Here is a 23,333-nt window from a genome sequence, read left to right on the forward strand (position 1 = left end):
GCACCCAGGAGGTCAAGGGCGACATGGAGAGTCATGAATTATGTGACTGGACAAGGGCTGCAAACTCCCTTTACCCATGGTCACCATCCCAAATCCAAACTCCAGTCACATCATAAGTGCAGCAAACAAACTCCAAGAGAGTGGATCCTACAACAGCTCGACCACTGTTGCTCAAAATTGTCAAGGACATCAAAATCCAGGGAAGTCTAGAAACGTTCACAGCCGAAAAGAGACACGCAAATTAAAAGTGTATGGTGTTCTACGTGAGATCCAGGAACACAAAAAGCATACTAAGTAAAAACTCAGGAAATCTGAATAAATTACAGACCCTGATTAACAGGAACTTACTGATATTGGTTTGCTAATTAAATGAAAGTCACCATACTGAGGCAAGCTGGTAATGGTATGATAAATTCTGCACAGTGGTAGGAATAATATGAGAACCCACTGGGATGTCTTGTAAGTCTGTTCATTTCTTTTTTAAAAGCACTGCTATTTCAGGCTTTCTGCAAGTTGCACAATCAATGAATTTTTACAAGTATAAAATGCTGCACACCTAGTATTACTTAGACACAAAGTGAACAAACAACACATACACTGAAGGGGGTTTGAAAATGCTGCTCATTTGTTAGGATCTGTGTCTCCCTAAAATTTCTATGCCCTCTCCAGAGTTCCTGGTACCACTGAGTGTGAAGATTTAAACACATATTCTTATAGACATAATTACATTAAAAACAGATTGTCAGGGTAGGTCCTAATTGATGTTAACTGGTGCCTCTCCAAGAAAACATTTAGGACGAACAGAGAAAAATGACCATGACAGAGAACAGGGAGGCCAAGAAGAGAGGACTCTGGGGAAATCAGCCCCGCTGACATCTCACCTCAGACTTCTAGAATCCAGAACTATAAGAAAATAAATATCCGTGGTTATGCCACAGACTAAAAGCTACAACGCTCAACCACATGTCAGATGCTTTTATAAAAGTGGAAAGAGCAGCTCAAATAGCTTTTGGGGGAATGTTTTAAGCCTTGACTGAGAACCTCCCTACAGTACAACAGGCAAACAGCTGGATATTTTCACCTATACCAGGGAATCACTGTAACTCAGTGATGTATTTGCTATTTTTCTATCTCTTTATTGGTTATACAGTTTTGCTTTGTTTTGAAAGAGCATCTATCTGAGCTGCCTAGGATCTCTGCACCCTTGAGATCTTCCACCTTGGCCTCCCAGGTCACTGGCATTTACAGACATGCACCACAATACCTTACATCTTATTATGGGGCAGGTAGGAGCTTTTAGCCCATTTTATACAGTGGAATATTCAGGTTTCAAGAAACTAAATGACTGGCCACAGTCACAGGTTTGAAACAGCAACACTGGGATAGAATTGAGGTCAGTTAGGCCAAGGCCCAGACCTCCCCAGTTACTCATTGCCCTGTGGTTTCCATAGTGACACTGACTGGACTCACGCTGGAGGGAATTAGCTACCAACTGCTAGCACTGTCACTTACAGAACACTGATGAGGACTGGGTTCTGGGCTGAGCTGCTCACCCGTGGTCCCCCAATCTCACCAATGACCAACTTCGGTAGAGCACTGAAGTTCAGACTGACTAATGACTTGCCCAGAGCTATCTAAGGGTGTATAGAAGCCCAGGACGGGAGCTCATGTCTGGGATAGACCCACACGCTACCCTCTGCCCCACACATCCAACTGCATCCCACCCCAGGACCCAGCACAGTGTGACTGCAGGCCTCTGCCCTCAGGCACTCACCCAGGACTTCCAGCAAGATGCTGTCATGTTCCATGGCAGGGGTGTCCACCACCTCGCACCAGTATACTCCTGCATCCCCCAGCTGGACCGCAGGCAGCTGCAGTGAGGCGTCGCCACTCTGTAGCCTCTCTAGAGACACTTCAGCCCCAGTTCTGGGAATGTTTTTATTAATGCCAAATACCTCGAACACCGTGATCTTCAATCCAGACTTAGGATCTATGCGAAACCACCTAATAGCCATAACACTTAGGTCCAGCCTTGCGAAGCCAGAGAAATTGCAGGGGATGGTGACATTGTCATTCAGGCGTGCGCTCAGTTTCCTTAGTGGCACCTCCACTCTCAGAGAACCTGTGACAAAAGCACACTTGGTTTTGGGCATCCTTGGTATCTCAAATTCCACCAAGTAATAAATTCCTTTTGGGGTAACCGTGAGGACTCAGGGCACAGCCTCTCAGTTCACGGCCCTCATACATCCATTAAGATCCCTCTTTCTTCTTTTTCAAGATTACTTTGGCAATTTGGATTGATACAATTCCACAGGAATTTCAGAACCAGCTTACCACCTTCTACCAAGTGACCAGCTGAGAGTCTGCTAGAAATTTCACTCCATCTGCTGACTGATGTGGGAGTACCACTATCATCCACGCATGGGTGTGTGGCACGTGCTATGGACTCAATGTCTCTGTCCTCCCAGAATGTGACTATGGAGTCCTACTCCACAGGGCAATGGTGTTTGGAGGCAGTGCCTCTGAGAAGTGACCAGGACCTAAGGGCGAACCCAAGGAATGGCATTACTGCCCTTCTAACAGGAGAGTGGGACAGATCTCTCACTCTGCCTGGAAGACACACCAGAGGCGTCCTGTAAACCAGCAATCAGGCCTTCAGCAGAGACTCCCTCAGCCAGCACCTTCCTCTCAGGCTTCCCGGCCTCCACCATGGTGAGAAGTCAATCTGGGGAAGCCACCTGATCTGTGGCATTTGTTAGGCTGGCCTGACAGACAGAAAGACAGCCCAAATTTTCTCTTCATATATTTCAATCTTGTTAAATTTCCCTGGACAATGTTTACAGGTTTCAGAGTGCTGTTACAGGTCACTCACTGACAGGGACATGGGAACTCTCATCAGCCACACTCACCATCTGTGGGCATCACTGAGTGAACCTCACACAAACCTAAATGAATGGGCAGCCACTCACTGTGATCCTACTGAGTTCAAAACATGGTGACAAAGCTCACCAAGCTACTGCCCACCTGGCATTTTATGGGACACCTTTAAAAAAAATACAAATACTCTAAAGTGATTTATTAGGAATTGCATAGCAAACATAACTCAGTGTCATCCATTGTCATTTTTACATCTACACATAACTGTGTGTGCTGTATTTTCACACAACTAGCAGCACAGGAGTTTTGTTTGCATCCCTGTGAGCACAAACGCATGAGCTGTGTGCGGCATTACACCTTTACAGCGGCTTTGCCAGCTGCTGAGGGGAATCTTTTCCTTGTGATCAGACTGGCAGAGAGCTCACTCTGTAGCCTCCTGCCTTTGCCTCCTTAGTGCTGGATAAAAGGCTGCACCCAGAAATCTGCATTATAATCTTATGAGACCACAATCGTGTATGCAATTCTTCACTGACCAAAACATCACTATGAGTTGCGCTGTTTCTCCTATTAAATTTTGTTCATAACCAAATTTGTTCCTTTTGGTGCTACTATAAAAAAGAGTTTTGCTCAATATTATTCTCAGATTATTTACTGCACATGTATGGAAATACCATTCATTCTTCGTATTCTCATTTCCTTTCCCCATCAGCAAACCATCCTAAGTCCTTTCATGTCTACAACTGTTCTGCTTTGTAAAACTGTGTTGCTTGGCTGCTGTTCATGGAAATGGCATATACCCATGCATTCAGTGCACATGTGGCTTTGGGTGTATGGTGTTTGGGTCTCATTATTTCCCTTCATTCAACGTTATTCCACAGGCTGTGCACACAAGTACTCCACTGCCAGCAGCTGCTGCCCAGTTCTCCAAGGTGAGTAACTCCTTCTGGCTCCCAGCACCCCACACACCAGCACCCACATTCATAAAGTCTCAACCCCAACACACACAGAAGCCACCCACTCCATCACAGGCCCATCTGGGCCTGTCTAATATGTGTTAAAGAATTTCTCATTGCTGGTTTAATTTCTGGCCTTCAAGTTTGTAAAGAGTGAGGTCGAACATCTCACTGCCAGAATTTCAGCCACTGAGCTTCCTGATGGAAAATGGGGCATCCTAGCCTGTTTCAGCCACTCAGGTTCCTGTGCTCAGGTCTGCTGCCTGCTGGCCAAGTCTAAGGAGGCCATTTATGTTGGTGGGGAAAAAAAACTTTATAGCTTGCTCAGAGAACATGGAGGGGACTCCTCTACTTCAAGTCACCATCTCACTGAGTCCTGTTGTAAGGGAATTTTACAAGAAGGGATAGAACGGAGAAGGATAAAATGAGTAAAGAGGTGCCTCCAGGCTTGCTTCATCTCTTCTGGGCCAGAATCTACTTTTTTTTTTTTTTTTTTTTGGTCTTTTTGAGATAAAGTTTTGCTATGCAGTTCAGGGTGTCTCTGAACTCACACTTTAGCCCAGACTGGCTTGGAACTCACAGCACTCCTTCTGCCTCAGCCTTCTGAGTGCTGGGATTACACGTATTTGACACCTGTATATTTAGTTCATCTAGACTATACATGAGTGGTAGTGGGTGTGGTGGGAAATAGGGGGCAGGTAGGAAGTGAGGCTTAGGAGGATGATGATGGTGAATCAAGGCATGAATGTGGAGTAGGTGGGCACAGAAGGTGGGAATGGGTGTGGGGCATGGGGATGGGAGCAGAGGCTGGGGGCAGAGGTGGGGAATAGTGATTGGTCAGGCTGTGAGGTGGGGTACAAGAGAAGGGAATGGGCTGGTGTGGGAGTGTAGAATAGTGGATGGTGGTGGGGGTACGGCTGGGAGTGAGATGTTGGGGGGCAGAAGATGGGAATGGGTGAGTTTGGTGAAGACTGGAGGTAGGGAGTGGGTGGGCTTAGGGTGGTGGAAGAGAGGACATGGGGTTGGTTAGGTGGGAGCCTGGAATGGCGCAGCAGGGGGGTGATGTGATTGTCAGGGGTAGGCTGGTGAGAGGTCTGCGGGCATGGGGGGTGTGCTCCCTAAGAGTGGACTGGAATGTGGGGGTTGAAGAGTAGGGTAGGGCATTGCTAAAGAAGAGTTTTTTACAAAGGTTGGATAGGTGATATAGGGGCAGTTGGGAACTTCTCCCCTCCCCTACAAAAGTTGCTAAGTGCTCCAGGCAAAAACAGTCTTTACCCAATCACAGGTGCTTCCCAGATGTTTCTCCCATATTCTCCAACGTTTATGTATACCCTAAGCTTTCACTGTGATTTCTCTCTGGGAAACCTCAGTCTACTCAGGCCACAATAAATGCTTCTCTCTTTCCTATGTTCCTACATGTTGGCAAACTCCCTTTTAGTGCCTTTGCCACATGAGCGCCCCACCCCACTGAAGGGTGTTTTATCTCAAAACATCAAACAAAACCAACAACAATAAAAATCACAAAACTTATAATCTAATTGCATTGTGCGGTCTCAGGTTGCGTTCTGAGTGGTTGCCTTTTGCCCACTGCTAAATTCCTCAAGGTGAGCCAGCTCAGGACCCAGCCTGCATCTCATCTGTAATCCCAGTGCTTGGGAGGCTGAACAGGAGGATCACTGGGAGTCCAAGACCACGCCGGGGTACACAGCGCTCTGAGTCAGCCTGGGTTACACAGTGAGACTCTAAACCTGACAAAAAACAAAAACCCTAGAAAAGTTTTTCACTGTCCGCTCACGCTGATGTGACGCCCTCCATCTTGCTCCCTCGGACCTCGGTAAAGGAACTTTTCTTACTGGGCGTCCTCGTTTTCTTCTAGATCCCCACAGAAAGAATGAAGACTGGGCCCAAACCCATGAGCCCTGGGACGGAGCCCGCCCTGCGAGCACAGCCTTCAGTCACATCTCTTTCCCCGAGTCACGAGCCCTTACCTGCGGTCGCCAGCGCCCCACAAGTGAGCAGCAGCAGTGCCATGGCACCCCCGACTCGGCAAGCCAGGGACGCTTCGGTCACGTTTCCATCGGTGCAGGTTTCTTGGGTTTCGCTCATCCCAGAAGCTAGGAAGGAACCTCCCTGGCCAAGACGGATACCAAGAGCTTCTGCAGGAAGAGGGGCTCCCCAAGGCGGCTTTCGGATCTTCTGAGGGCTGTAAATCTGGGCAGTTTACGCACTAATCCACGCCCCAGCCGCCTCTCTGTCAACTGCCTGCCCATTGGTAGCCAGCCCCAGAGGCGGAGTCTCGGACCAATCAGAAAAACCCCATTGGAGTCCTTGGACTGAGAATTTCAGTGGTCTTAACTGGGGTAAGAATTCCATAGATTATTTAACAAATAAATTCACATCACTCCTTCCCCCCTAATGAAGAGTAAATCCAAGGTTTTCTCACGCAGCTACCCTTGCACAGCGACCTCTGTGGGTGCGGGGTGAGTGTGTGTTTCAAGAGGAAGCCCTGTCCGCGAGCTCGCCAGGGTTCCAGCAGGAGGCGCAGGAGTCCAAGAGCAAGCTCAGGGAGAAAAGGGCAGAAGCTCCCTCATCTTCATTTTCAGTACAAATGCAGACCTTCACAATGGGGCCTCGCGATCCCTGTGACCTTTTTGGGTTTTCAACAGAAGGCATCAGAAAAGCTACTGCAGTTAAAGTTACTCTTGACCGTCAAGGGTTCACAGCCCGCTGGCTCTTGGATCCTTAGATGTTGGCTCTTCCTAGCATTGTGAAGCAATAGTCTCAAAAAGCCTTGGCTTCTTTGCCCACTAACAAGGCTTAAAATCAGTGAGACAGGTTCATGGTCCCTACTGATGATGTGCGGTTTTCATCTTAATCGTGCTCCATGGAAGGGGAACCCCAGGGTCACACATGTGGTGCATGAGCTCTGCTGAGGAGCCAGTGGGGGAAGCTGTCATCTGAGGGCTTAAACTGAGGGACTCTAACTCAGAGTCCCTCCCAGGGGGAAAATAACTGGAGCCCAGAAGGGGCCTCCCAGTCCTGGAAGGGACAGACTCCTGCCCTCCCTCTTCCCTCCAGGCCTGAGGCCAACCAGAGCTACACCAGAACAGGGCAGCTGTGGAAAACTCATCAACACCACTGCGGGGGTTGGGACGGTGCTGTGGGAAATGTGGCCAGTACTTAACTCATGTGGGTGAGGAATCTGGCTCTGAACCATTGGTAGACCACAGGCTTCCTGCTAGGGGTTTCCTAAGTAGCAGAGCAGCTCCATCCCCAATCTATTGAAAGCCCTGGACACAGGCTTGTTTTAAAAAAAAAAAAAAAGCAGATTTTTTTTTAATGGAAGTAAAAAGAATTAAACTCTCGTGATTAAAAAACACAATATAGAAAATACATAAGCCACTAATACTAGTTTGTTTATTGCCGATGCATATTGCATAATGCGCACACTATGCATATACTCTGTGTGCGATATTTTGGGACTAGCAGCTCAGTGCCATTGTTGGTCTCCACATGAGCACAATCACAGGAGCAACGAGTCCTGCCAGTGTGTTATTTGCCCACCACCTGTGATGACCTCACATCTCACTGGGCTCTGCCTCTCCAAATCCCATGCTTCCACAGGGCCTCCCTTACCTTTCTAACACCTGAGAAAATCCACTGGGGATGTGTAAATTTGAAAATTTCCTCATAAGAAACACATTGTCATTATTTTTCCTCAAAATGTCCCCTCTCTACTTGGGCACACCTGCCCCATCATTATTGCCACCTTTTGAGGGGATCCATGTGTATAGGTGTCTTTAATGGCACTGTTGTGGTTGCATCAGTATGCTGAATTCATCAAAATATTTACCTTTCATAGTCAATTTGACATTGGGGGACAGCCCTTTAGAGGACATTACCCTGGACTGGAAGTCTTACAGTGGTTGTTGGCAAGATATTGCCTTGGGATCCTGGCCATGAGAAGGATTCTTTGACTCTCTAGTGTGTGGACCAATTCCCCACACTATATTACTTGTGACTCTTTAAGTTTTTCCTGGTATGAATGGGACTGTTTTAGTCATCGGAGGAGTTGGGTTCTCACTGCCCCTAAAGATGGCTGTGTTTCCTTTTAGAGGAACTGTGAGAGTGTGCACACACCTGCACCCTCAGCACTCTGGAAAGTGGAGGCAAAAGGACTGCAAATTTCCATGCAGCCTGGGCCACTGTACTGCTTGCTTTTATCCTCGCTGTCTACCAGTGCACCCCAGCATCCTCTGGGGACCCGGAAGCTCACCTTCCACCTCCCCAGTAACAGCAGTGTTATTTCAAATGCAACACAGGCCAGTGTGCAACACAGCTCCACAGAGTCTGCTTTCCTTCACCTGGGCTGTTGATGGCTTGGGGAGGAGGAGTTTGGAACATATTCGGGCTGCAAAGCCTGAGGTTTCCTGATAACAAGGTTCACCACTAGTGGAGAGGGGTTGACTTTGAGCTATAAACAGAGGAAGCTCTTGGTTGGCGCTGACCAGAGCTACTCACCTCTACCCTGCTGTGTCTCACTGTGAAGGAAAGAAATCATGAAGTCAAATATACACTTTCTCTCATGTGTTCCACACATTGCCATCAAAGCTTAGAAGACATGAGGATCTGGGAAATGCAGGAGTTCATGCATGAACGCCTATGTGGCTAGTCTGGGCAGCCCACCCTTCAGCCACCTCTAAAGCTGGACCTGCCCTGAACAGAATCAAATGAAGTGTAGGAAGCACCCATCTCCCTTCCCATTAGGATCTTGAAAGCCCCAGCATGCTGAGCCTGGCTACAAGCTAAAATGATCTCGACTCCACTACAATAATAGAGCAAGGCCCACTTCTGGTCCCAGCTGTTTTAATCTCACTGTTCTTCCTGTCCCCACCTCCTTCCATCCTGGAGTGGATACGTGGATGCCCCAGTATGGAAAGAGTATGACCCTGATGTACAGAATTCCTGTCTTCTTTCTCAGGGGCTTCTGTATGTCTTAGTCCAACATAAATGGTCTGAGGCCTAGGCCTGGGGAAACCTCAGAGGCCTTGGGAATCATGATACCTGTGAGGAGCCAGGACTCTCCTCTGCTGGCTCTAAGGGAAGCTGTCTCCAGGAAAATGTTTTGAGGACGAGCTAAGTGAGCAGGTGAAGGGCAGAGCTGGAAGGAGGTGAGCTGCAGGGAGACCTGTGTGAGCAGCAGAAAGGCCTGAGGTGTGTGGGGGGCCTGAGGGGCCTGAAAATGCCAGTGCAGGTTTCCAGTATGGAAAATGGGGTGAAATTTCCCAAACTATGAAGCCCTGATCTCTGGTGGTCTGGGGTTCATATGAGATAAGCAACCAAAAAGTGCACAGGCAGAATGGCTTGTTAATGGGGGACTGGTTTATACAATGTGCATCTCAGTGACCAGCTGTTTCTAAGAGTCAGGAGCAACCACAACTAGAAAAGGAAGCATTCCCTGGGCAACTAACAAACTGAAGTACACTGTCTGGGGCGGGACACTTTGTGCCACAGCTCCACTGAACTTTTTTGCTAGGGACTTAGTTTTAAGATAGTGCTCCAAGCCAAATTCTCTGTGGTCATCTCAACAGGTGCACGGTCATCAAGACACTCACAGATGCCAGTCCAAAAACAAAAAGTAAATGCAGGAATAAATAATACACCAAGCATTTCTGTATACATCTGTTGTTCTTCAGAGCCTGTTTGCCCCGTGTTTTATACCCAAAGAAATGAATGTTGATAACACCTCTCCTGCTTATGTATGTTTGATTTGAGAGATAATAAAATCCAAAAAAACAAAACAGAAAAAAGCCAATCAAGACAAAGCAGCAAAATTGGTACAGAACTTCAGTGCAGGGTACTAGGAAAACAATGATAGCTACCATAGTATATCTTGTTATCTTCACAATAGTTGTCCATGCCATCGGGTAGAGCAAAATCAAACCAAAGCCAAAATGGACTAAAACCAATCAAAACAGAATACTGAATAAAGCAAATCAATTAATCAGAACAAAGTAAAACAGTAAGACCAATATTGGATTTCAAAGACAAGATAGAAGGAAATCCCTCATATTTGCTATCTTGCATACTGTCATCCTCCCAAGAGATGCTCAGAATGCTTGTCCACCAAAAAAGAAATGCATTTAGTCGCTTTATGGACCTTAGTTGCTATCAACTCAGCCTGTCCTCTGAAACAGTGGATTTCTTACTGGGGCCGGGGAGTAGGTGGGTTATGGAGTTTAATTATCAGCCCATGCATTGTTATTGCCTGTGCCTCTTGTGAGCCTGCTGTGCTCTTTTATTCTCATGAACCTGTTTGATTCATGTTTTGGTTTACAACAAGAGCACCTGCATATGAGAACCAGAGGTGTCCTCTCACATGCTGTATGATGATTTTCCTCATGCCTCCGGTCCCTATCAGGGGCCAAAATGCTGCATCCAGTGCAGCTCTTGAGTTTCCTGGGGGAAGAATGGTGAGGATGAAGAAAGGAAGATACAAGTCAGAATGCAGAAAGCCGAGCTGGGGTGCAGCCTCCTCTCCTGGTGGGAGAAAAATAGTTGCACTCAGATCAAAGTCAGTGGAAACCCCTCTGCCTAACAACTTGTTCATCTAGCTCATCTTGGGCGCCTTAGGGTTAGGGTTAGGCTAGTTCATGGATGTGGCTAAATATCATTGTTCAAAAATAAATATTCAGTTCAATATTTCTCTTGTCCTTAGAGTTCGCCCAGTCAGCACACCTGACCACAGTTAGATTGACAAATATCATTACTGAAAAATAAATATTTAATTAAAAATATTTCTCCTGTCTTGAGAGTTGGCTCTGTCAGCACTGCTGAACACAGGTAGATCGGCATGAGTGGAGATGAATGGCTGTCACTTCACCCGCGATGATGTGGCCCTGTGGCCTGTATTGCTTCTCCTCCAGCAGGCCAGCCAGGGTTTGTCCTTCTCATGTCAGAAGCACCAAAGACAGCAAAGGGAGACACAAATGGCCTCTCAAGGGCACAGTGAGAACTGGCGTGGAGTCACTTTCTTATACTAGCTGGAGTAAGGCACATGCCTGAGCCCACTGTCCAGAGAGTGGGCTGGAGGGCACGGGAAATTTATGTGACAGCAGATGTGCACAAAGAAACAGTGAGGAATTGGAGTTATCTTTGTAAACGATCATGCTTTGTAGGGCTACAGTTCTTTCTTCATTGTCACAGCTGGGTTTTAGTTTACAACAAGAGCACCTGCATATGAGAATGAGAGAAAGGAAAAAAGTGACAATAAATACAAATATCATATGGAAACATGTGAAAACCACTTTATACCAGTTTTCTCACTGGTTTCGCTCCAACCAGGAGAATGAGTTCCAGGACTCACATAACTAATCTGAGATGAGCAGTTTTTTTCTTGAAAAAAATTTCTCATTTTTCATTTCTGGTGAGAGGTGGTTGGTCTTGGACAGATTTCACCATGACAGGGCCATAAGTAACTAAGAAAAACTGTATCACCTAGAACCATTTTAAGCAGTGGCGCTATAGCACAGTGGCAGTGTCTGCCAGCATGCTAGGCAATAGGAGAAAAAGTAAAATAGAACCATTTTGGCATACACATTCACCCTGTGGGTCTGTAAACTGAAGCTGTGGCCCTTGATATTTGGGCCGCACACGAGGATTCCATGTAGAAACATGGAAGCTGAAAAGTATCTGGACTAAGCCAAGGTGGTGGTTCATCCAGCTGAAACATGAAGTAGACATGAGAAAGGGAATAACCTTCTCTCTGCTCTGTGCTCTGCGTGTGTGTGAGACCCATGCAGCCTGCACGTAGTTCAAAACCTGGGTCTGAGTTCACATGATCAGGTTCAATTCACAGTGACACTTGCATTGTACAGAGACAAAGGAAGGTCCATAGTGCATCTTCCCAGTGTCATAAACCAACACATGTTGACCCCACAGCAATACAAATCAGAGAGGATTAGGATAAGCAGACCAAGAGCCTTCAAATCACACACAAAACTTCCAACGCACCAGCACCAACCTTCAGAGCTGCCTGACCCTGCCCACCGATCATGATTCTGAGGTCTTGGAGCAAAGTCCAAAACAAAAGACTGTACTTTTCTTTCAGAGCCTGCTATGGCTTGTGTCTAGATGTCCCCCTTAAGCTTCATGTGATTATTAGCTGGGGTTTTTCCAGAAGTGCCTGGATCTAGCATGTCCGATTTATTCACGGTTCAATGCTGGGACTAAGGGTGTATAATCACTAAATCAGTTCACTGATTGATTTGACACTCCATAATCCAAGAGGAAGAATGAAAAAAAAAAAGCCGCTAAGGTGTCTTGTTGCTCTTGCTACATTCTGCCTGTCATGATCTGTGTTTGTCTGCCAAGCCACCTTCCTCGGAGCCAGCCAATTATGCACTGAAGCCTTGACAAACTGTGAGCGAAATAAATCTTGCCCCCTTTAACTTTGACAATCAAGTATTTTGTCTCAGCAACTAAAAAAGTAAGACAGTGCACCATACCTTGTTCCAGTATATTAAAATTCACTATTAAAGTCAGTAAGATAGGAAGAGCAAGGATCCAGATGGAATCTATCTTCTTAGATGCTGCAGAAAAAACGAGAACCAGAGTAAGGAGCAACCAGTGGCAAGAGCGTAAGACAACGCACAGCAAATTACTCCTGCTAGCATCGAGGAGCTTTGTGCCCCTTTCCTGTCAAGAGATCCCAGCACAACTTCAAGCCACAGGACTTGGCATCCCCTTTCCTATCACACACATCTCCACTCTCTGAGTACAGGAAGTCTCCAACTAATGAACATTTGGGTTGTGAACTTTTACATATATAAACAGACCTCATGCTGTGAACAACACAGGTGGGAATAAATTATGGTCAGGAGTAACTCATGTGTGTCTGCTGGACATCAGTACCACGGTGAGGGGGGAGGACTGCTAGGAGTGCAGGTTGTTGCAAGTCCAGTTGTTGTTCTGCACTCTACCACCATGTTAGGGTAAGAGTAAAAGGAGAAATAGTATATTTATCGAATTTGTGTGTTTGGTTTTGGGTTTTCATGCTTTATATTGTACATTGCTATCAAAGGTGTATACTGTTTATTTTGTGAGATTTACAAATAGGTCTGACCTAGGAACTCTATCCCAGAACTGAAATGCTTCAAGTCAGCGACTTACTGTACAGAATGCTTATGTCAGAAAGCAGGTAGCATTAAACCCCACACACCACACACATGTGTCATACATATCCTCCCAGCTTACAGAGCCTGCTGTCTCTTACCAATTACCTCCATACCATTCAGACAGAGCCCTCCTCCCATCCACACCAAGCGTATTTTGGGGTCACACTCTCTGGGGGCCACACCCGTCTTGCACACAGTGCCCACACACATAGCCCAGCCTTTGTTTGAGAACAACCCACTTCTCTTTAGTATCAGCCAAGGTCCAGTCTGGCCTATTCCATTCACATCCCTCAGGGCTTCAAGCTGTCTCTGAAACATTCATTTCATCAGTGGGGTCCTGCCCACTCAATAGGAGAGATAAGAACTGGGCAACCAACTTAGGAGCCCCAAAACCCCAGCCTGCAGGAGGTTTTAGTAGGAGTCATATTATCGAAGGATCAGGTATGTCAGCAGAGAGCCATGGGGATTTGTAGGGTTATCCTCCTATGGCTCCTCATCTTGGGACAGAGCCTACTAAGGACTATCTGTTTGGCCTCTGTCAGATCATAGCATCTAGTGGACCTGGAGTCTGAATGAAAGAGGTGCTGGTCCTCAGCCCCACAGCCCTTATTATCAGGGGACAGAGGCACAATCCTGTCCCTTTTTCCTAGCAGCTGACAAGTGTCCCATTCTACATCACAAGGACCTTCAAGAAACCTAAAACTGTCATGAGCTGGCCCGTAGACCAATTTCCACCTGATGACTACTACCACCCCTGAATAGGGACTGAACTCACATTGCTGTTCAACTGAGACAGACCCGGCTTGTTCCATTAGCCCAAGTTTACTGTTTTCCCCCATCAAACACTGACGAAGACGTTAGACCACTCAGGGACCAAGGAGCAGAGGGAAGAAATGTGTGAGAAGACACTTCTCACAGGCAGAATGCACTTCAACCTCAGGGAGGTGTGCAAGGATATGTGGCCCACTACCACACCAGGTAGATGCTCCCATTGTCTTCCAGAGAGGCAGTGGGTTCCAAGCAGCTGGGGGTGTTAAACAGACCACTCGTATTCTTCATGATGGGATCAGTACTGGTGTCTGTGGAAGTCCTTTGGTATTGGGGACCCTTGTTGGTCAGCTTCTCCCTGAGATGTTACAGGTTTCCAGGCAGAACTCATTGGACTGACACACAGGTGTATGTCTTTACCTTTTCCCACGTTTCCCTCCGGAAATGCTCTGCTGGTTTGCTCATCTGCCAGAGAAAAGAAGTCACAGTGTTGCACTCAGTGCGAGTTCTCCTTTATCACTCCCACATCAGGCTAACTGGCTTCTACCACCCCTAAACATTTACATCTCTTTTACCACAGCCAGGCAGGACAGGCAATATCAGCACCCACTCCTTTCAAGGATGTACACTCAGTGGCAGAAATAATGCCTCAACCATGCTAATCAATAAGCTGAAGGGTTACTGAGATGCCACAGCACACTGGGAATTTCTGGATGGTGGGTATAAACTAGCTGGTCACCAATTTGATATCTGCCCTGTTAGACTTCAGCAAGTGTAAACAAAGTCAATGGAGTCTGGTTCAAGTTTGGCATCTGGCTGGGGGTCCTGGGACCCAGCAGGGTGTTGCCACACGGTGACCTTGATTCTCATGCTTATCTTCAGTTGCACACAACACATTCAGGTTGAAAGGTTCATCACCAACTCCTACTGCAGGTAGGTGTGCCAACCGGAACCTAGGGTCTGCTCACTCTGGATATAATGAGGGAAGATAAAAGCACCTATCAGGAAGTAGTTTTACATAAGAACAGTGAGATTCTGTTGAAAGAGTAGACAAATAAATCAATAGAAATAGACACACACCAATGTGTTCAACTCATCTTTGCCCAAGGAGCCAAGGTGATAACTGAGCAGGAACACCCCAAATCAATCAAGGAATGGTGCTGGGAAATTCAGCGTTCCTATGCAAACAATGCACATGGAATTTGGATACAGACTGATATTCTACAGTTATTAATTCAAAGTGAATCATAGAATTAGATAAACACAGAAGACAATAAAATGTACTAAGCAAATACAGAAGAAAATCCAGTGGCCTTGAATTTGGTGATGCACTTTTGTTTGTTGGTTTTTTTTTTGTTTTTTTTTTTGGTTTTTTGGTTTTTTTTGGTTTTTTTTGGTGATGCACTTTTAAACACAGGGTAAAGGCTGCAGAGGTCGCCTGTGAGAGTGCAAAGCCTGACATGCTCTAGGCTCTGACTCTAATTGCAGCAGTGCCAAAAGACAAAGCTATTGAGTAAAACGCCAAAACATGAGCCATGAAAGAAAACATGAAAGAAAAAGTTGGGAATTTGCAACTCAGTAAAATTAAGAACTTCGGGGGTGGGGATTTAGCTCAGTGGCATAAGCACCTGCCTGGCAAGCCTGAGGTCATGAGTTCGAACCCCGGAACCTCAAAAAAAAAAATAAATTAAGAACTTCTAGAGGATATGTAGTACTCTAGAGAGGACATTAGTACAAATAGAGAATATTAAGTAAAAGCTAAAAGACTCTTATGGACTTTATTAGATGCCACTCTATCACACAGGTGCATTAAATTAACAAATTGAGCTGTTAATGACAGGTAATGGGGCAGAGACAGTAACATGGGATCCTTCTGCATTATCTTTTTGGTGTTGTTGCTTTGTTAACTTTTTAAGTGTCTTTCTTGCTGAGGATTGAACTCAGGACTTCCAGCTTGCTATACAAGTGTTCTACCACTGACCTAAGCCCCCAGGCCCTCTCTGGACAATCTTAAGAATCTTAACTTTTTTGAAAAGCCAGTTATTTCAGAGTTTCTGTAACCTGCAAAATAAATGAACTGTAATTAACATACGTCTGCACCTCCAGTATTAAACAAGGCTAGGGTTGCAGCTCAGCAGCACAAGCACCTGCAAGCGCAAGGTCCTGAGCTTGATGCCTGGTACAAAAACATAATAGAGCCCCAAAATTCAACACTCTATGATGGAGGGTTTGAAATGCTACTTTCCTGCTATATGGTCACCTTTAGGTCCCTCTAACATCCACATGGCCTCCCAGAGATCTTACTATTTCTGAATAGAGCTATGTAGTCATACATCTGTTAAAAAAATAACAAAGAAAAACCCATGAAAACAGCTCTCCTATGAAGAATTCCAAATAAATCATGGAGCTACTGCATCCCATAGGGAAAGGTGTGTACCTCCTACAGTGGGGTAACACACAGTGACTTCCTCTCAAGGACCAGAGCACAGAAGCCTAGAGCAAGAGTAACTTAACAGTGAAGCAGCCAGGCACACAGGACTGCACCCAGGAGAACAAGGGCGACATGGAGAGTCATGAATTATGTGACTGGACGAGGGCTGCAAACTCCCTTTACCCATGATCACCCTCCCAAATCCAAACCCCAGTCACATCATAAGTGCAGCAAACAAACTCCCAGAGAGTGTCTCCTACAACAGCTCGACCACTGCTGCTCAAACTTTCAAGGACATCAAAATCCAGGGAAGTCTAGAAACGTTCACAGCCGAAAAGAGACACGCAAATTAAAAGTGTATGGTGTTCTACGTGAGATCCAGGAACACAAAAAGCATACTAAGTAAAAACTCAGGAAATCTGAATAAATTACAGACCCTGATTAACAGGAACTTATTGATATTGGTTTTCTAATTAAATGAAAGTCACCATACTGAGGCAAGCTGGTAATGGTACGATAAATTCTGCACAGTGGTAGGAATAATATGAGAACCCACTGGGATGTCTTGTTCATTTCTTTTTTAAAAGCACTGCTATTTCAGGCTTTCTGCAAGTTGCACAATCAATGAATTTTTACAAGTACAAAATGCTGCACACCTAGTATTACTTAGACACAAAGTGATCAAACAACACATACACTGAAGGGGGTTTGAAAATGCTGCTCATTTGTTAGGATCTGTGTCTCCCTAAAATTTCTACGTCCTCTCCAGTGTTCCTGGAGAGGACATAGAGTGTGAAGATTTAAACACATATTCTTATAGACATAATTACATTAAAAACAGACTGTCAGGGTAGGTCCTAATTGATTGTAACTGGTGCCTCTCCAAGAAAACATTTAGGACAAACAGAGAAAAATGACCATGAGGGAGAACAGAGAAAAGGCCAAGAAGAGAGGACTCAGGGGAAATCAGCCACACTGACATCTCACCTCAGACTTCTAGAATCCAGAACTATAAGAAAATAAACATCTGTGATTATGCCACAGACTAAAAGCCACAACGCTCAACCACATGTCAGATGCTTTTATAAAAGAGGAAAAAGCAGCTCAAATAGCTTTTGGGGGAATGTTTTAAGCCTTGACTGAGAACCTCCCTACAGTACAACAGGCAAACAGCTGGATATTTTCACCTATACCAGGGAATCACTGTAACTCAGTGATGTATTTGCTATATTTTTTCTATCTCTTTATTGGTTATACAGTTTTGCTTTGTTTTGAAAGAGCATCTATCTGAGCTGCCTAGGATCTCTGCACCCTTGAGATCCTCCGCCTTGGCCTCCCAGGTCACCGGCATCTAAGGACATGCACCACAATGCCTTACATCTTATTATGGGCCAGGTAAGCGCTTTCAGCTCATTTTATACAGTTGAATATTCAGGTTTCAAGAAACTAAATGACTGGCCACAGTCACAGGTTTGAAACAGCAACACTGGGATAGAATTGAGGTCAGTCAGGCCAGGGCCCAGACCTCCCCAGTTACTCATTGCCCTGTGGTTTCCACAGTGACACTGACTGTAGATTCACAGCTGGAGGGAATTAGCTACCAACTGCTAGCACTGTCACTTACAGAACACTGATGAGGACTGGGTTCTGGGCTGAGCTGCTCACCCGTGGTCCCCCAATCTCACCAATGACCAACTTCGGTAGAGCACTGAAGTTCAGACTGACTAATGACTTGCCCAGAGCTATCTAAGGGTGTATAGAAGCCCAGGACGGGAGCTCATGTCTGGGATAGACCCATACTCTGCCCCACACATCCAACTGCATTCCACCCCAGGACCTAGCACAGTGTGACTGCAGGCCTCTGCCCTCAGGCACTCACCCAGGACTTCCAGCAAGATGCTGTCATCTTCCATGGCAGGGGTGTCCACCACCTCGCACCAGTATACTCCTGCATCCCCCAGCTGGACCGCAGGCAGCTGCAGTGAGGCGTCGCCCCTCTGTAGCCTCTCTGGAGACACTTCAGCCCCAGTTCTGGGAATGTTTTTATTATTGCCAAATAGCTCCAACACCGTGATCTTCGATTTAGACTCAGGATCTATGCGATACCACCTAATGCCCATAACACATAGATCCAGCCTTGCGAAGCCAGAGAAATTGCAGGGCATGGTGACATTGTCATTCAGGCGTACGGTCAGTTTCCTTAGTGGCACCTCCACTCTCAGAGAACCTGTGACAAAAACACACTTGGTTTTGGGCATCCTTGGTATCTCAAATCCACCAAGTAATAAATTCCTTTTGGGGTAACCGTGAGGACTCAGGGCACAGGCTCTCAGTTCACGGCCCTAATGCACCCATTAAGATTCCTCTTTCTTGTTTTTCAACATTATTTTGGCTGTTTGTATTGATATAATTCCACAGGAATTTCAGAACCAGCTTACCACCTTCTACCAAGTGACCAGCTGAGAGTCTGCTAGAAATTTCACACCATCTGCTGACTGATATGGGAGTACCACTATCACCCACGCAAGGGTGTGTGGTACGTGCTATGGACTCAATGTCTCTGTCCTCCCAGAATGTGTCTGTGGAGCCCTACTCCACAGGGCAATGGTGTTTGGAGGCAGTGCCTCTGAGAATTGACCAGGACCTAAGGGCAGAACCCAAGGAATGGCATTAGTGTCCTTCTAACAGGAGAAGGGAACAGATCTCTCACTCTGCCTGGAAGAAACACCAAAGTGTCCTGCAAACCAGCAAACGGGCCCTCAGCTGAGACTCCCTCAGTCAGGACATTCCTCTCAGCCTTCCCAGCCTCCATCATGGTGAGAAAAATATCTGGGAAGCCACCTGATCTGTGGCATTTGCTGTGCCAGTTTGACAGGAAGAGAGGATCTTGTTACATTTCTCTAGAAAATATTTATAGGTGTCAGAGTCCTGTCACAGGTCACTCACTGACAGGACCTGAAATTGTCATCAGCCAGATTCACCACAGTGTGAGCATCAACTGTGTAAACCTCTCACAAACCTCAGTGGATGGGGCAGCCACTCACTGTGGTCCTAATTAGATTCAAAGATGCAGTGACAAAACTCATGAAGCTACTGCCCACCTGGCCTTTTATGGGACTCTTTTTTTTAAATATACAAATAGAACACTCTAAAGTGATCTAATAGGCATTGTATAGCAAATACATAACTCAGTGTCATCGACTGTCATTCTTACATCTGTGCATAACTGTGTGTGCTGCATTTTCACACAACTAGCAGCACAGGAGTTTTGTTTGTATCCCTGTGAGCACAAACACATGAGCTGTGTGCTACATTGCAAGTTTATGACCGCTTTGTCACCAGGTGAAGGCAATCTTTTTCTTGTGATCAGGCTGGCAGAAAACTCACTCTGTAGACCCAAAACTTACACCAGTCCTCCTGCCTTTGCCTCCTTAGTGCTAGATAACAGGGAACACCACTCTACCCAGAAATATGCATTATAATCTTATGTGACCACAATCATGTATGTAACTCTTCACTGACCAAAACACCACTATGAGTTGCATATAACTATACATGTGTTGTTTCTCTTGTTAAATTTCTTCATAAACAAGTTTACTCTTTTTGATGCTACTATACAAGGAGTTTTGCTCAATATTATTTTCAGATTATTTACTGCACATGTATGCAAATACCACTCATTCTTTGTACTGTCATTTCCTTTCCCCATCAGCAACCCATTATAAGTCCTTTCATGTCTTCAACTTTTGTGCTCTGTAAAAGTGTATTGCTTTGTTTCTGTTTATGGTAATGGTATATAACCGTGCATGCAGTACACATGTGGTTTGGGGTATATGGTGTACAGGTCTCATTATTTCCCTTCACTCAAGGTCATTCCACATGGCTGTGTGTACAGCTGCTCCACTGCTAGAAGCTGCTGCCAAGTTCTCCAAGATGAGCATCCACTTCTGGCTCCCCAGCAACCCTCACACTGGCACTCACTTCGCTTCCTGGTGTCTCCTTGCCCACCCCTTCACACACAGAAGCCACCCACTTCATCACTAGCATATCTAGGCCTAATAGGTGTTAAGAATTTCTCATTGATGATTTAATTTCTAGCCAACTCTAAGGAGGCCATTTATGTTGACTGGGAAAAACAACTCTCTTTAAGGCTTGCTCCGAGGATATGGAGAAGAGTCCTCTGTGTCAAGCCATCATCTTATTGAGAGCTGGTGTGAGGGATTTTTACAGGAAGGGATAGAGGGGAGAGAAGGCTACAATAAGAAAAGAGGTGACTCCAGGTTTGCATCATCTCTTCTGGCCACCACCATGTCCTAGCCCAGCATCTGCAATTCCCCCCACCCCTTGGTCTTTTTGAGACAGTTTTACTATGCAGTTCAGGCTGGCCTTGAACTCACTCTTTAGCCTAGGCTGGCTTGGAACTCACAACAAGCCTCCTGCATCGGTTTTCCCAGTGCTGGGCATACAGGTATTTGATACCTGCATACATTTAGTTTATCCAGGCTAGACATGAGTGGGAGTGGAGCAGGTCAGAATTGGGGGAGGTTGGGGGGCAGGTGAGAGGTGAGGTGAGGGTTAGGGGGATGAAGATGGTGAGTGAAGGAAGGAATGTGGAAATGGAGGGCACAGGGTGGGGATGGTAGGTGGTATGGGGATGAGGGTAGCAGCAAAGGCTGGGTGCAGGAGTGGGAGATGGGTGATGTGTCAGGCTGTGAAGTGGAATACAAGCGAAGGAAATGGGGTGGAGTGGGAATGCATAGTAGTGGGATGGTGGTGGGGCAGGCTGGGAGACGCACTGGGGGCAGGAGGTGGCCTTTGAGTGGTGGAGGGGGCATAAGGAATGGGCCCTTAGTGGAGTGATGTGAATGTAGCAGGGGCTGGTGAAGGCTCAGCTGGGAATGGCAGTGTGTTCCTCAGGGTGGACTGGAATGTGGGGGTTGAAGGGTAGGTGGGGCACTGCTGAAGAAGGGGGTGTTTTGCAAAGGTTATGCAGGTGAAAAGGGGGTAGTTGGGAGGCGCCCTCTCCCATACAAAAGCTGCTAAGTTCTCAAAGCAAAAAATATTCTCTATCCAGTCACAGGTGCTTCCCAGCTGTTTTTTCCATATTCTCCAACTTTTATGTAGACCCCAAACTCTCACTCTGATTTCACTCTCAAAAACCTCAGCCTACTCAGGCCACGACAAACGCTTCTCTTTCCTATGTTCCTACATGTTGGCAAAGTCCCTTTTACTGCCTTTGTCACATGGGCTCCCCTGCCCCGCTGGAGGGCGGTTTATCTAAAAACACCAAACAAAAACCAAAAAAAAAAAAAAAAAAAAAAATCAAAAGTTATAAAGGTCTTAAAACATCTAAAGTTGCGCTTTGTCGTGTCAGGTTGCATTTTCGTGGTTTCCTTTGGCCCGCTGCTAAGTTCCTCAAAGTGCGCACTCTCACGACCCAGCTTGCAGCGCAACTGTAATCTCAGAGTTTGGGAGGCTGAGCTAGAGAATCACTGGGAGTCCAAGACAATTCCGGGGTACACAGTGCGCTCAAGGCCAGCCTGGGTTACACACTGAGACTCTGAATCCGAGAGAAAAATACCCAGAAAAGTTTTTCACTGTCCGCTCACGCTGACGTGACGCCCTCCATGTCTTTCCCTAGGACATAAGGAAAGGAACTTTTCTTACTCTGAACTCCCTCTTCGTTTTCTCCTAGGTCCCCACAGAGAGAATGAGGATAGGGCCCAAACCCACGAGCCCTGGGACGGAGCCGCCCGGCGAGCACAGCCTTAAGTCACGTCTCTTCCCCTGAGTCCCGAGCTCTTACCTGCAGTCACCAGCGCCCCACAAGCGAGCAGCACGAGTGCCATCACCACCGCGACTCTCTACTCCGCGAGCGCTGGACGCTCGCATCAGGAGCCCGTCGGTGCAGGTTTCTTGGGGTCCGCTCAGCCCCGAAACTGCCCAGCGACTCGAAAAGTCACTGTGGGACAGTATCTGTTGCTGCAGGCTGAGGGGCTCCCCAAGGTTGCTTTCTGATGTTCGGATTAAGGGATGACGCCCCAATCTTGGAGACATCTCCAGCGTCTCCCCGCCTCCTGCTGCGGTGGTACCAGCCCCCGGTTGAGAAGACTGGCGCTAATAGGCTGAACCTCAGGAAATCCCCCACTGGAGTTCCTGGACTGAGAATTCGCGTCATCTTAAGTGGGGTGAGAGTTCATACATTAACAAATAAACAAACATCACTTCTTCTCCCAATGAAGAGTGAATCCAAGGTTTTCTCACGCAGCTACCCCAGCACAGTGACCTCTGTGAGTGTGGGGTGCTTGGGTTTTTTAAGAGGAGGCCCCTTCCGCGGACTCGCAAGGGCTCCAGCGCGAGGCGCAGGGGTCCCAGAGCGAGCTCAGGGAGGAGGCAGAAAGCTGGCTCATCTGCATTTTCAGTACAAATACAGACCTTCACAATGGGGCCTCTCGATCCCTCTGACCTTTTCGGTTTTCAGCAGAAAGCATCAGAAAAGTTACCGCAGTTAAAGTTACTTTTTTTTTTTTTTTGTCTTTTTCCTTTTTATCAGTACTGGGGATCTAACTCAGGACTGCCTGCTTGCAAGGCTGGCGCTTAAGCCGCTGAGCTAAATCCCCCGCCCCTTTTGTTTTTCCTTCTTTCTTTCTTTTTTTTTTTTTTTTTTTTTTTTTTTGGTGTTAAAGTTACTCTTGACCGTCAAGGGTTCACAGCCTGCTGGCTCTTGGATCCTTAGATGTTGGCTCTTCCTAGCATTGCAAAGCAATAGTCTCAAAGCCTTGGCTTGTTCACCCACTAACAAGGCTTAAAATTAGTGAGACAAATTCACTGTCTCTACTTATGTGTGGTTTTTATCTTAATCGTGCTCCATGGAAGGGGAACCGCAGAGTCACACATGTGGTGCATGAGCTCTGCTGAGGAGCCAGTGGGGGAAGCTGTCATCTGAGGGCTTAAACTCAGGGGCTCTAACTCAGAGTCCTTCCCAAGGGGAAAATAACTGGAGCCCAGAGGGGCCTCCCAGACCTCAAACAGAGGAGTCTCCTGCTGTCCCTACCCCATCCCGCCTAAAGCTTGTCCAGAGCTGCTCCAGACAGGGCAGCTGTAGAGAACTGCTCCCCCCACTCAGGG

The 23,333-nt window shown here is 46.6% G+C and overlaps 2 protein-coding genes across 4 annotated transcripts in view; both read right to left on the reverse strand.

Moving 5' to 3' along the window:
* LOC106026732 (natural cytotoxicity triggering receptor 3 ligand 1-like) overlaps nt 1–6,022 on the reverse strand; it is a 38,143-nt gene extending 32,121 nt beyond the window's left edge. For all 3 annotated transcript variants that reach the window (XM_063251799.1, XM_063251801.1, XM_063251800.1), the window contains exons 1-2: nt 5,819–6,022; nt 1,775–2,122 (exon numbers count right to left, since the gene is read on the reverse strand). In XM_063251799.1, the coding sequence (XP_063107869.1) occupies nt 1,775–2,122; nt 5,819–5,936 (466 nt within the window). In that variant the 5' untranslated portion in view covers nt 5,937–6,022. The remainder of the gene's footprint in view (nt 1–1,774; nt 2,123–5,818) is intronic.
* A 3,128-nt stretch (nt 6,023–9,150) lies between these two features.
* Nucleotides 9,151–22,274, reverse strand: LOC134476576 (natural cytotoxicity triggering receptor 3 ligand 1-like). The gene is made up of 5 exons (XM_063251802.1): nt 22,012–22,274; nt 18,085–18,432; nt 14,195–14,239; nt 12,338–12,421; nt 9,151–11,063 (listed from the first exon to the last, which is right to left on the reverse strand). Exons 1-5 carry the CDS (start codon nt 22,052–22,054, stop codon nt 11,044–11,046), a joined length of 540 nt encoding a protein of 179 aa, XP_063107872.1. The 5' UTR covers nt 22,055–22,274; the 3' UTR covers nt 9,151–11,043.
* Nucleotides 22,275–23,333: the final 1,059 nt, after the last annotated feature.

This window comes from Cavia porcellus, unplaced genomic scaffold, assembly GCF_034190915.1.
Source record: "Cavia porcellus strain 051 isolate PalLab524CR breed Dunkin Hartley unplaced genomic scaffold, mCavPor4.1 scaffold_6, whole genome shotgun sequence".
NCBI classification, from domain to species: domain Eukaryota; kingdom Metazoa; phylum Chordata; class Mammalia; order Rodentia; family Caviidae; genus Cavia; species Cavia porcellus.